The sequence below is a fragment of the Chanos chanos genome, chromosome 5, assembly GCF_902362185.1.
Source record: "Chanos chanos chromosome 5, fChaCha1.1, whole genome shotgun sequence".
Classification (NCBI taxonomy): domain Eukaryota; kingdom Metazoa; phylum Chordata; class Actinopteri; order Gonorynchiformes; family Chanidae; genus Chanos; species Chanos chanos.
In genome coordinates this window covers 2,324,152-2,338,016 of record NC_044499.1, presented here as the reverse complement: position 1 = coordinate 2,338,016, position 13,865 = coordinate 2,324,152, and the positions used below count along the sequence as shown (strand labels likewise).

Here is a 13,865-nt window from a genome sequence, read left to right as displayed (position 1 = left end):
TTAGACATTATATTAGAAAAGGCTATATTAAAAAGCTGTGTACCAGGTTACTTTATAGCACATGTCTTAAACTCAGACACCAGCCATAATCAATTTCATTAGCATTTCAGTTGTAGTAAAACGCCAGGGTTCCTGCATGAAGTGTTTTTTCTGTTGTGCCCCTGCCAGACACGATGGACTCAGCAGACCCCAGCCAGCTTCGAGAGGCTCTCTCTCGACAGGGTGAAATGTTGTGAAGACATGAGGGCCATTTTGCCAACATAAACCAATCAATGGAGGCCTTCTCTGGCACTCTGACCAGCATGGCCTCCCAGCAGATCCAGCTGGCACTGAAGTCTAGCCAGTCACCACCTATCACATCATCCACCCCTCAGCAAACCACCCAGCAGGCCCCTCCAACTAAGTGATGACATATGCAATCCGGGCTCGATCAGTGGGAAAGGTAGTGGGCTGGAGCCCGAAAACCAGAGAGCACTGTGAGAGGAAGGACCTGCAGGTTCCTGGTTCGCCGCTGTACGACTCAGGTGGTGGTTCTCAAACTGAGATTTTGTTGGAACCCAGCTGCTGAGAAGGCATTCTGTGAGTTGAAGAGGCGGTTGTGGAGAATGACACATCTGACGTGGGGGTGGGCGGCGTTTGGTCCCAGCGCTCTACTGAGGATGGTAAACTGCACCCTTGTGCCTTCTGCTCCCTAAGACTAACACCCACAGAGCGTAATTATGACACTGGTGACCGAGAGTTACTCGCTGTCAAACTTGTTCTGGAGGAATGAAAGGGATCAGAACTCCTTTCCTGGTTTGGACGGATCATAAGAACCATGAATATATCAGACCCCCCACCCCCACCCCCCCTCACCCCCGGCATCACTGGGGGCTCTGAGGCCTTCACGGCGCGCTGTGTATGGCGGGTGCGACGGCGGGGGCGCGGACTGCAATACCTCGTGGACTGGGAGGGCTACGGCCCTGAAGAGAGGTGTTGGGTCCTCACCTGTTCTAGCCTTTGTTTGTCAGTTCGTACCACTGATCTCTGTGTGACGTTCTAGCCATTTTGATACTCTGATTTTGCCTCTGGCGTTTGACTCCTGCCTGTTTTTTGACTGTTTTTGCCTTTTGGATTTTGGTTCTTCTGCCTGCCCGTCTTACTGTGTACTGGTTTTTTAATCTTCTGCCTGTCCCTGGATTTTGCTCTCTTACTTGCTGTTTGGATTGTTTGCCTGCGTCTGACTGACCTCTCCTGGTTTGACCTCTGCTGGTATTTTGGATTCTGCTCTTTGTCAAGTCTATTGAAAGACTTTTGCGTGTTGCAATAAACCTCTCAAGATCATTCACCTACTGGTCTGCATCTGAGTCCAACACAAGTCCTGACAGTAAAATACATTTAACGTTTGCCCATTGGTTTATGTATATGACAATAATCTGTACATACTGAATGTTTGAGTTGATAGATATCCTTATATGGAACTAAAGTTCAGTTTAGGGTTTTGCCTGGAAAGATCATTTTTCTTCGGGTTAATTCATGATCATTGTCTTCAGGCCTGTGGTAGGTTTAACAACATTTGACAAAGTTATATTTTTTATTTCATGTGCCAAATATGCTGAAGTGTGAGTACCAGTTTTTACCTATTATGTTTTTATAGACATCTTAGATGCTAAATAAGAACATTAAGTGACTGTTCACTGGAGCTGATGTTTTTGACATGTTCTCAGCTGTATTTTGCTCCTTAAACACTCAAAGTTCTGTTTCAGTAAGCAGTCAATATTAACAACAACCACCAAACCCCATTTACAACCAGTCTCACAGACATTCACAGTACTGTGTGAATCTTCCTCTCTGAACTGTTATATTGAGTTTTGTTCTGGGACTGTCCTGTCAGATTAGTAAATACACTATATACATGTGTTGAGCATAATATTAACTGGAGATTCACATACTGAGAAAAAAAAAAATCCCGTGATCAGAATTCACATGTTCATCATTTGAATGTGACTTGAAACTAGTTACAATGGAACTGAATATTCCAAATTCATATCTGATCATTCAAAAGAGGCCTGGTCATAGACCCTGTGATGTACAGTATGTGGGGTGTGGTCTGAGGAGAGAAAGGAGGTGAGATGAGAACAGTATATAAATTCTCTCATTATCAGCCCACAGAACCTGCTCCTCCACACAGGTAAGATATTTCCACTCTACACTTGCCTTCAGTTATACTTCTGTTCCTAGAAAACACAGAATACACATCAATCTTGTGTAACAAGGAATTTAGTCAAACTGTTGAAGTATTGTTATTGAAGCAATCCTATGTACAAGTGTTGTAATCCGTTTTGATATTAAGATGCATTAAGATGCATGAAACCATTTTCGTGTTTACAGCGTCAGCAATGTAGTTAGTCTGTGTCTACACTATCACAGTTTTTGAGTGATGTTACAACAACGACAAAAACAATGACAATAGACAGCTGATGAGTAGGCGATTACTGTTTTCATGTTCTCTCTCTCTTTTTCTTCCTCTTTAGTGTATTGGTCGGTGTATCTGCTAAGATGAAGAAGCTGAAGCTGAAGTTCATTTTGCTGACTCTGCTCCTCCAGCTGGTCTTCTCAGTGAAAGCTGGTAATCCACCCTCTAAACCAGGACCAAGTGGAACTTCTGACACGGTACAGATGTATATTAGACAAATATGCACATTAGATAAATGATTTAATATGTAGCACAATGCCAAAATTAAACTCCCAAAATTGACCAATAACATAGAACTCTGATCATAGTTAAATTCAAAATCACCATGCAAACTTTGGTTTCACCACTGAACATGGGTCTTACAGAACTGATGATGTGTCATGTGCCTATCATTGTCATTTTATCCTACTGCCTTAATTTTAAATTGAACTCAGCTATATCCACAAACAAAAAATCCCCCCATATCTTTAGGACCAATCATGTGAAGTCAGTTGTCACTCTGTCACTAGCTGGAACTGTAGGATTCCTACAGATCATAGCATTCTTAAACATCAGTACATGATACCTGCAAATATCAGTACATGATACCTGCTCTTCCACACAGGTCAGCTGCTTCCATTCTACGCTTTCTTTCACTAATCTTCTGTTCCTTGAGAATACTGGAAATAGCATAGAATGCTCTTTTAACAGAAGACACATGGCTGTGTTTCACCAAGAGCATTTCTTTGTTCTTTAGCTTTATAATTTCTCCTCACAGGAAAACAGAATGTGTATGTGATTTTATTTTTCTGAGTTGAACCTGACATTACTGGTTAGCTCTCCATTCAATGTTCATCTTTCTCTCCAATTCGGCACTAAGTGGCAAATGGACAAACATCATTTACTGGTTTTGTCTGCTAAGATTCTCATTTAGAGAACACTACAGTCACGGATATCTTTAACGCTTGTCTCTGTGTGTTTGTGTTCTTAACCTTAAATTTAGAGATTATTTGATTTTATTTATAGGGTTTTACTACAACAGTATCAAATTCAGTGATGGCATCATCACCATTGAAAACTGTAAAAAAAAAAAAAAAAAGTTAACAAATATTTTAGTTTTTATTTTAATTTTCTCCCCTTGTTCTTTTTCTCCTGCCTAAAGCTATAGCTTGACATTGTTACTGAGATAAAGAAGCTGAAGTTAAAGGCCATTTTTCTGTTTGGGATTCTCTCTGTGCAGGTTGGATATACCCAGTCTAAGGAAAATGTTACAGCATTGAAGTCTCCTCAGAATGTGGAATTTCCCTTTGACTGTTTTTGTCAGTCTATGACCTACTGTTTCATTCTTGGCTAAAGTTGTTCTCAGTTTACCTGAAAGTTAAACTGCTTGCCCTGTCATGTTATTTCCAAAAATATAGAAAGTACCTCTATTGTTAGAATCTAATTCTTTAATTACCTCCACATGTCTAAAATCTAAAAAAAAAAAAAAAAAAAACTAAATATAAGTTACCAGTGATTCCTTATTGGATTGCATGTGAGTCTAAGAGGTGGATTTTATTTTAAAACATCATAATATGGCAAGTAAATTATGATCTAAACACACAGCAGCGTATGGTGTCGTGGTACAGTGTTCAGCTGTCACTTTAGAGACAGCAGTGATAAGAAGCTGGTGGAGTTTTGAAAATTTTATGGTCATTGGAGATTTAAAAGAGATTTCAAAAAGATCAATGGACTTTTCAACTCTTCAATTTGTTGTGCTAATATGTGGAAGTACTCAGGCTCACATTCCTGTAAATACTATCATGAGGTTTTTCTGCAACTTTTCCCAATATCTGTATTGGTTAAGGACTATATGGCAACCTGCCAAGCTATAGCTGGTACCTGTCGTCTAAGCACACATTTGAAAAAGAAAATCTTAAAGTTATTGGTTGGTTAACAGTTAAATAAAATAGCACAATATGACATTTACATTGATGTAAATGTTATATTTATATAATTTAGATTTATATCTCATTTTTTACAGCCCACCTTTGGGAATCTCATCTCCGTTGAATTCCGTGATATACACGGGAAAGTTCTATTCATTGCATGGGCTGTATATGTGGGAGAAAAACCAATTGATGGAATGAAGAAAGACAAAAAGGATGATGTTTTTGACCTCACTGGTAAATATACATTAGTACATAAGCCAATATCTCAGTGGAACTTTATTGAAACATTAAGCTAACACAGAACATTTGCCTTTTTGTCATAACTGATGTTATTTTATGAGAATTCATGCTGACAACAGTCAAATCCTTCTCTCTTTAAAATCTACAAGACTGTACCTTTGTTAGAATGGAAGAAATCAAAGACAGGTCAAAAGTGTATGACTTTGAAGTGAATGAAGGGGATGTGATCAAATGCATTAAGGAGCTCAAAGAGAAATGTAAGCCTCTCAGTGAAGCCGTAAACTGCAAGCCTTTGCTTCCATTTTTCAGCGACACAGAAGATAAACTGGAAGCGGTATGTGTGAAATGCCATAACCACATAATACAATATCTCCAGACACAATGAGCCCGATAGGTTTCACTTGACATAAAAATTGTTATGTTGAAAGATCACCTCTAAGACTATTTTAGTAGTGGGGAGCACTTTTAAAGTGTTCAGTGATAAATGTTTCAATCAATAATCATTAACAGTCTCATAATTTACTGTCTCAGGTTAAATTAACAGCCTCATATTAAATTAAGAGCCATTAATAATCTCATATTTTGCTAACATTCTTGTCTGTTTTTCTTTTATTACAAATGACAGATGGGGGCTTCTGAAAAGGTAAGCTATGACGTACATTGGACACAATCCTACCTTTGATCCCTATCCCTGGCTGTGCCACAGTGACAGGGAGTTGTTGTTGGGGATCCAGGAGAATTCATGTTCCCTGTGGGGATGGGTGTGTCTGTCAGGGCTGATCAGTTATCACTGAGAGTAAAGGTTGGACCAATGGCCGTGTTTGAGGCGTTGAAAATGTTGACTCTAAAATCAAGAGGTCTGAGGTATTTTAGTTGACATTATGGAGGACATCACATTCGAACGAATTACATGATGCTACGATAATAGTTTGAAGGTAGGAGCAGCCCAGTAGACTTTAGATTTTATGATATTGGTGGAAATGATTAAATATAATTGAAGTATATTAACTGTCAAATGAAATTTTGAAGTGTGTCAAAATGTATTTGTAGTTGAACTTAAGTTTCCAAATACACTAGTGTTGTACAGGTTATAAATTGTACAAGTGTGTTATACAGATGTGCAGAATGAGAGATTAAATCCATCAACACTGAGACACTGAAGCAGAGAAAAGTTGCATTTTTAGGGGCCAAGCAGTGAAGCTGCTGGAACCCTATTGTAATTGTTAGTAAGTTCCACTATTATTATTATACCACGTCACATGCGGGTCTATGGTAGCCCCTGGAACCCCTTGGTAGATTTTTGTGAAATTTGGCACATTGATAAAGGACAGTCCAATGTATCCAGGCACCAAATTTGAGGTCTCTCCATCCATCCCTTTAGCGCCACCAACAGGCCAAAAATCAAGGTAAGTTTTTGGTACATATTTGCTCATAACTTTTGAATCCTTTGTCCTAGAGTTGTGATCTTTTTCCCCCTGAATCTTTGGATTATGGCGAGTTGAATGGCATCAATTTCCGTCTAAGCAGATTTTCCACCATTTTGAATTTTTCAAAAAACCTACTTTTGAGAACTAGTCCTAGACCGTTGATCCAATCACCACCAAATTTGGTACACATCATCTACAGACCATCCTGATCAAAAGTTGTATAAAGAATTTTGCTAGGCCAAAGGGTGCGGCCGTGGTCGTTTGATAAATTCTGATGGCGAAGGCTTCAAACAGGAAGTGAGCATATCTCAGCAATGCTTGCATGGATGGATACCAAACTTGAACTACAATGAACTACAATTCATTGACATGATATATACTGGGGCCCCACCAAGTTTCATGACATTTGGCGACATGGTGGCGCTATACTAGGAAAACATCACAAAATGTATTCAAATAACTCCAAGACAAAAGCAGATATTTCAGCCAAACTTCTTGTGCATCATCACAGTATCAAGCCCTAACTGGAAAACTATGACCCCTAGCCGTCAGCCATTTTGTTTGTCAGCCATCTTGGAATAAGTAATTTTCAATGGCAGATCATAGAAGCCCTTCATGGATCATGATGAAATTTGGCACCTTCATAGAGCGCAGTAACAGGCCAAACTCCACCATATATTTTTTGCTTATAACTTTTGAACCTTTTGACCTAGAGTGGTGATCTTTAAGTCACCTTATTGCCTGGGTCATGCTGAAGAGAATGGATCCATTTCTTGAAAATATGCCACATTGGATTGTCCGCCATTTTGCATTTTTCGGAAAACCTGCTTTTGCGAACTAGTCCTAGGCCATTGATCCAATCACCACCAAATTTGGTATGTTTCATCTAGAGAGGGACCTGAGCCAGAGTTCTATAAAGAATCTTGCTAGGCCAAACAGTATTGCCACTGTCGTCCAATGAATTGTGATGGCAACTGCTCCGAAGAGGAAGTGAGTTTTTCTCAACAATGCTTCCATGGATTGATGCCAAACTTGGTATAGTACTCAGTCCCCACCGAGTTTCATAAAATTTGGCCACATGGTGGCGCTATAGCAGACAAACATGTAAAAATGTATTAAGATATAACTCCAAGACAAAAGCCGATATTTCAGCCAAATTTCTAGTTGAGAAATTATGAACCCTCTGTGTTGTATTTTGTTCTATAGCAATCTTGGTATTATCCTTTTTTTTCTTTGATTTTCTATGGCAGGCCATGGGAGTGCTATGTAGATTTTCTTGGCATCTGCTAAGGCTCTAAGAGTGGGGGTCAGCCTGCCCACACTGTAATGAACTTGTGTCTTGTTCCAGGGTTGTTCTGATTGCCTGTTTACATCGTGCCTATGACCTGCTTGGCCCTGGCGTTGCTGCTTGTAGCTTTATTTTTTTCTGTTTAACTTTCTATCCAAGTTAAAACGTGTGTAATTCAGACTCAAAGGTGACTGTTAAAGTCGTGTGGCACCTTCTTTTTTTATGCGTACACGCCATTCCTCCCTCTGCCCAAACACCTCTGAGCCTCACCTGTACCAAACACCACCACCTCTGAGCCTCACCTGTACCAAACACCACCAGCTCTGTGCCTCACCCGTAAGTCCTGTGTTTTCTCTTCCTTTTACAGCTTGAATTTGGAGACCTTGTTGCATTTCATCGCTTTACTAAAAAAGGGACATTATTATATATTCACTGGGCTGTTTACGTGGGGAAAGGCAAGACTGCAGGACTCGAACAGAAGACTGATGAACAGGATATTTTTCATATATTTGGTAAATAAACACAGCTACATATATACCTGATTACTGAGTAAATTAATTTGATATTGCTAATATATATGGGGGTGGCAGCATAATATATAACTGCACATCTCTGTAACAGACATTACTCTATGGATGTGTTGTTTCTCTGTTAGGCCCTAGTGTGGAGGTGTGGTGGAAGCTATCTGATTGTGTTTTCGACACCATGGAAAGGGTGAAAGGCAAATGGAAGAAGTTTAACTACCTCGATGGTAGAGAAGGCTGGAAGCCTTTGGAGAAGGATGAAATAATTAAAGTCATCACTGGACTGCACCATAATTGTAAATGGTGGGATCCCTTCATGAACAACTGTGAGCACATTGCTACGCTGGTTCGCTACGGTAAAAAGAGCTTTGAACAGGTAAAGAGAGTGTAACTTACTTTTCAAATGCTTTTTTTTTTCATTATTTACATTCCTTTTTAAATTTACTTTTACTTCAGACTGTAATAGTTGTTCTTCATAGCATAAACACTGTTTATAGAGTATATACTATACGATATATTATTATATATACTATATTATTATTAGACTGTTTATAGAGTATATACTATATGATATATTGCTTATCTATCTATCTATATTATATTATATTGTTATGGTTATATATATATATATATATATATATATATATATATATATATATTATTGTTATATATACCATATTGTAATTAGACTGTTTCAGCTCCACTCGTTTCACATTTGATTGTATCTTTGCTTATATCTTTGATTATATATTTGATTATATATTTTGAGATGCTGACTGAAATTAGGAGATAGCGGAGATGTGCTCCACAAAAATTAAAAAGAGATCCTGGTTCATGTGACTCTTACAGAGTTCACACAGACAAGTCTCAGGGACAAGTCAGCGAGGTCTTATAAACACCACACACAAGGTGATGGTAGTCACTTCTCAACAGGGACTTGCTGCTGCCTAAATTTATCCATCTAATCCTGCATGTTAACATACTGCAGGTAAAGGTCACAGTTCAGGCAAAGTACATGTAAGGACAGCTAACATTTTCTCTGAAACATGGTATGGGTTCAGAAAAACACTTTTATTAAATGTTTGGTCCATCTATTTCTCAGTTCCTCACACGAGAAAGTTTGTGCTACTTATTTCCCCGGTCTTTTAATCTGAGGATGATCAGCTGGAGTCTTGGGCCTGTTACTGCTGTCTGTCTGTGAAACAGTTCTAATCGTATTGGTGGCTGTGACTCCAGTCATTGGGTTTGGGTTTGATTATGCTCATTGTGTAAAGACTGAATTAAGAAAAACACTGGAGCTCCACAGTCAGTGCAGTAGTCTGTCTGTAGTTGTGAATCTGCATCATATATTTAATAATTTACACCACATTTAATTACATTTTAATCATTTTGTGCACATCATTTCATTTCCAAAACCATGGACTACGTACTCAGTGTGCCATGACACACCCACAAACTGCAGAAAAAGATGTAATGTGATATTTATGCATCCCTTGCTAACATGAGTGTTGGTGACATTGTCCTCACAGCCTGGTGCAAAGGCTTCCTGTGTAACAAAGTTCAAATGGAAACCAACCTTTACGCATCAAGCAGAGCGGATCAATCCCAAGCCCAAGAGAGTGTGGCAAGATCCCTCATCTCTACGTCACAAACGTCTCCACGACCAGGCCGTCGCTGGAGCCTGACCATCTCTTCATACATTCCTCTTCTCTTTTCTTCTTTTCTCCTCTGTGGATGACATCTTAATAAAACTATAAGCATACAATCAATGAGATTTGTTCAGTGCTGATAATGTCATAAACATAAAAACAGGATGAAAACAAGAGAAAACAGGAGAAAATGCAACTGAATAAAAAGGCTCCCAACTCCCTACAGTCCCAGTGTATGAGCTAAATATAATTACAGAACGTGAGGATGAAATACTGACAGGCTTATTAAAGAAAGGAAAAATCAAAAAAGAAAAGAAGTATACACACACACAGACACGCACACACAAAAATGCACACATAGCCTCACACATTTGCGCACGCACACACACACACACACACACACACACACACACACACACACACAAAAGCATCATCCAGGGACATAACAACTTTTAAACCAAAAGGTGAAGCTACAGCAGAATACTGACAACGGTACGGCAATATCTCCAGCCATACTGTCACTGAGGGACATTCCCTGTTTTCTCCAGGGTCACATTGTTATGTCTCAGTTTAACCACTAGAGGGAGATATACAGCCACGCTATACCAGCACGTTCGAGTTTATGTTTTCATTAGTTTAATAGTTAGTCATTATCAGCTGGACCTGTTCTCTTTCCTCTAGACCCTTTAAGCTCCCTGTTGTTCACTGCTGGTCACTCAGTCTTGTAGTTAATCATGCCACTGAAGTCTCTGTTCATGTGTATGGTTTCATTCCTTAACTTCATCTCTGACTAAGGTCACAGCCACACTGGGACTCTTAGAAATAGTGTTTACCTGTTTCCCTTCCACACCCACACTTTGTCTGGTTCAGGTGTGTACTTGCATCGTGTGTGTATGATATGTAAGCAGTTTTTTTTTGCAATGACCACACACACATATTATTTAACATAAAACAACTCATCAGTCAGAATCATTGAATTGTGTAAAGAACGTATGAGTCCACTAGATGGGGCCATTCTGCAGACTGGGGATAGTGACTCTGTGGTCAGTGTCCTTGTCTCTCCCAGACACACTCACTCACTCATTATCTAAGCCGCTTATCCTGATTAGGGTCGCTGGAGCCTATCCCAGCGCTCATAGGGCGGAAGGCAGGGAAACACCCTGGACAGGTTGCCAGTCCATCACAGGGCAGACACACAGACAAACACACTCACACACATTCATACCTAAGGGCAATTTGTAGTGTCTCCAATTCACCTAACCTGCATGTCTTTGGACTGTGGGAGGAAACCCACGCAGACACGGGGAGAACATGCAAACTCCACACAGAGAGGACCGAAGCCAAAACCTTCTTGCTGTGAGGCGACAGCGCTACCCACTGTGCCACCGTGCTGCCCTCTCCCCAACACACACCAAACATAATGAAATAGGAGCTAGAATATAATGAACAGAGGGTTGGTTTGTTTAAGAGACATGGGAAATAGAATACGTGAAATATTCTGTAAAGACTGAGTTCACAAAAAAAGACTTTTTAAAACATCTATTCACACCTGTTATACCTCTTCCCTTTTCTAAATTTATATAACTATTTTGGTAGGTAATTACTGTCAGAATGTAATTAAACTATAAAAGGTGTGTATTTGTTTGTTTGGTTGGTTGGTTGGTTGGCTCGTTGTTTTGTTTTCTGGGGGGGGTTTTTGGCAAATCCCAGTAAACTCTAGCAAGGTCCCACATAATTCTGACCTCTCTGTTTAGGAGACTGATTTGGCTTCAAAGTATGTGAGAAAACGCAGCTCCCCTGGGACGGACGACCTGTCAGTGGAATTTAATTTGCATTTTTTGGATATTTTTATGCACTGAGTTATTGGTTTGCTTTGAAAGTGTTTACATGGAGGAGACATGTGTCCCTACAGTAATTTGAGTTATAATTGGGGGTTATATCATTGATCCCCATTGATTTATAACATAGAAAAGGAACATATAGAGGATGATCACATGACTAAACATTGATCATAAAGACAATTGTCACACAGCAAATGTAAAAGTTTTCCCAAAGGAATGGTTTATTGGAGCTCCCATTACAGGGAACGAGAACTGGAAAAGGAGGCTCCCGGGATTACCCAAACAAATACTGTATAAATAATAAGATAAAAGAGGTTCATTTTAAATTATTACATAAAGCATACCTGGATAGTCCCAATCAAATACTGTGTAAATAATAAAAGAGGTTTAAATTATTTCATAAAGCATACCCTTGTAATAATAATGATAATAATAATAATAATAATAATAATAATAATAATAATAATAATAATAATAATAATAATAATAATACTCGTTTATTTAGAGCCCAATATCACTGTTTATAGCCTCAAAGGGCTTTACATGTCCATAAAAAGTCAAATCAAAATGATACTATCCATAAGTTAGACAAAACAGATAAGCTTTTAGTCTGGTTTTAAAAGTATGAAGAGAATCTAATCCATTGGTGTCTACTTTTACTCAGGTCTCTAATTCATGTGTATTCTATAGAACAAAGATAGAAAGTCTGCTGCATTTGTTGTATGAATGTCAACATGTGTGTTTACCTTAGAAAGAGAGTGTGGCAAGATCTCCTCTGTAATGTATAATTTCACTTTTTGTCTGATAGAACTTGTTCTTTAGTATGGACCATGCTTGTGAACATACAGTCAATTTTCTTTACTGTGTGCACTGAATACTTAATACATGAGAGCAATTTTAAAAACATTGTTACATGTTTATTAAATCAAGATGGTTTGTATGAAGACAAAAAAAATGAAGAAACAAAAAACTCCTCTGTAAACTGTTAAGAGGGCCTCAGTACAATAGATGGCGCTGTTTGTATGAAGATGAGACAGAACCTATAGTAATAACAGAGGTGCACAGACAATGAGCAGTGCCATCTTTTCCATTCTGTTCAGTTTGCGAGTGTAGTCTACTGACTGAATACATGCTCACTGCACAGTCATAGTTTTTTCAAACAATATTTTAATATTAGAAACACAGACAAACACACTTAATATCATCCATATAATTTTAGTGTTGGTCTTGTGTCAGTGCATTAGTGAAGTGATAAGTTTATAAATCCACCTGTCCCATCCCTTATTCTCCTTCCCCAGGTCACATTCAATGCACACATTTCAGCTCTTTCTCTCTGTCTCTCTCTCTCTCTCTCTCTATCTCTGTCTCTCTCTCTCTCTCTCTCTCTCTCTCTCTCTCTCTCTCTGTCTCTCGCTCTCTCCCTCTCTCTCTCTCTCTCTCTGAACTGATGGTCTCTGTGACAATGCCCCTTGTTGTTTCTGTGTCTTTCAGGTGATAATTTCTCATTTATACGATTGACTTGCAGTCGGCAGTATACTCATATCATGAGGACAAATTGTACTGTTACTTGGAGTCCTTATTGTAGTATATTGTCTGGTTATATTTGTACATAACAAGCATTCATGTTATTATTACAAGTGAATGTATGATGTATGATTTATAACAAATTTATCATTGGCTTGATGTCCGTTGAGCAAAATGTACAACCCCAAAAGGCTCCAGTGCTATGAAATGACTGAGACTCTGTTTACTGTATGCTAACTGATCTCAGTAACAGTGTCACCTAAACTCTGAAGGCTGTACCTTGTCCAAAAATTGGTCTTAGCCTCGGAAATGTGTCCAACATCGGTGTCTGACTGAGCATCTCAATGAACCTCTGACATGTTTCTTCCCCCTTGCTCATCAGTGTGTCCAGTAATTTGATACAAATCTGTTCACCAGAATGAAGTGGGACACTGAGGTTCCTGTATTCACGATCAGTGATGAGTTGTCTCTCCTGCACATGTTGGAGGACAATGCTGATGTCAGGAGAGAGGATCTCGATTAAGCTTGACTTCTTTTCCTGTAGAGTCTGCATGACTCACTATAAAATGCAAAACAAAACAGAATCATATATTACAATCCCAAATTACATTTTAAATGGCAGTTTTGAGACATAAAATGAAAATATGGAAATTTCAATTGAGTCTCTCTATCACAGCTCTTATCTTAGTCCTGTAGAAGAGGCCCCCAGCAGCGAGTGTTTTAACAATCTTACCACAGTGTGTCAGTGAAATTCCCAGTGCATGTATAAACACAACATATACATTTCTTTCTTGATTATCAAAGTGCATAAAATTAAAAGAATCATCATGTATCATTCTTAAAATGCAAAACTACAATCTGATTTGTGTCACCATTTTAAGTTTTAACATTTTCAACTGCGCAGTCTCCTGTTCTGTCCTAAGACATATTTATTTCTTTATTTATTCACTTGTTTATTTATTTATTTGGTGTTTGTTTTGTTCAGTTGCTGATGTTACATATTACAT

General features: G+C 38.7%; 1 protein-coding gene across 1 annotated transcript; it reads left to right on the top strand.

The window, feature by feature from the left end:
• The first annotated feature begins 817 nt into the window (after positions 1 to 817).
• On the top strand, positions 818 to 9,529 carry LOC115811276 (uncharacterized). Its single transcript, XM_030773421.1, has 4 exons — positions 818 to 972; positions 2,514 to 2,608; positions 7,976 to 8,220; positions 9,374 to 9,529. The coding sequence occupies exons 1-4, from the start codon at positions 818 to 820 to the stop codon at positions 9,527 to 9,529; spliced, it is 651 nt and encodes a 216-aa protein (XP_030629281.1).
• The last annotated feature ends 4,336 nt before the right edge of the window (positions 9,530 to 13,865 follow it).

Excerpts from the sequence above, each read along its gene's own strand:
- LOC115811276 (XM_030773421.1), top strand. The coding sequence starts at position 818 with ATGAATATATCAGACCCCCCACCCCCACCCCCCCTCACCCCCGGCATC. Across the intron at positions 973-2,513 it reads GGCTACGGCCCTGAAGAGAG|TGTATTGGTCGGTGTATCTG; the intron begins GTGTTGGGTCCT and ends CTTCCTCTTTAG. Across the intron at positions 8,221-9,373 it reads GTAAAAAGAGCTTTGAACAG|CCTGGTGCAAAGGCTTCCTG; the intron begins GTAAAGAGAGTG and ends TTGTCCTCACAG.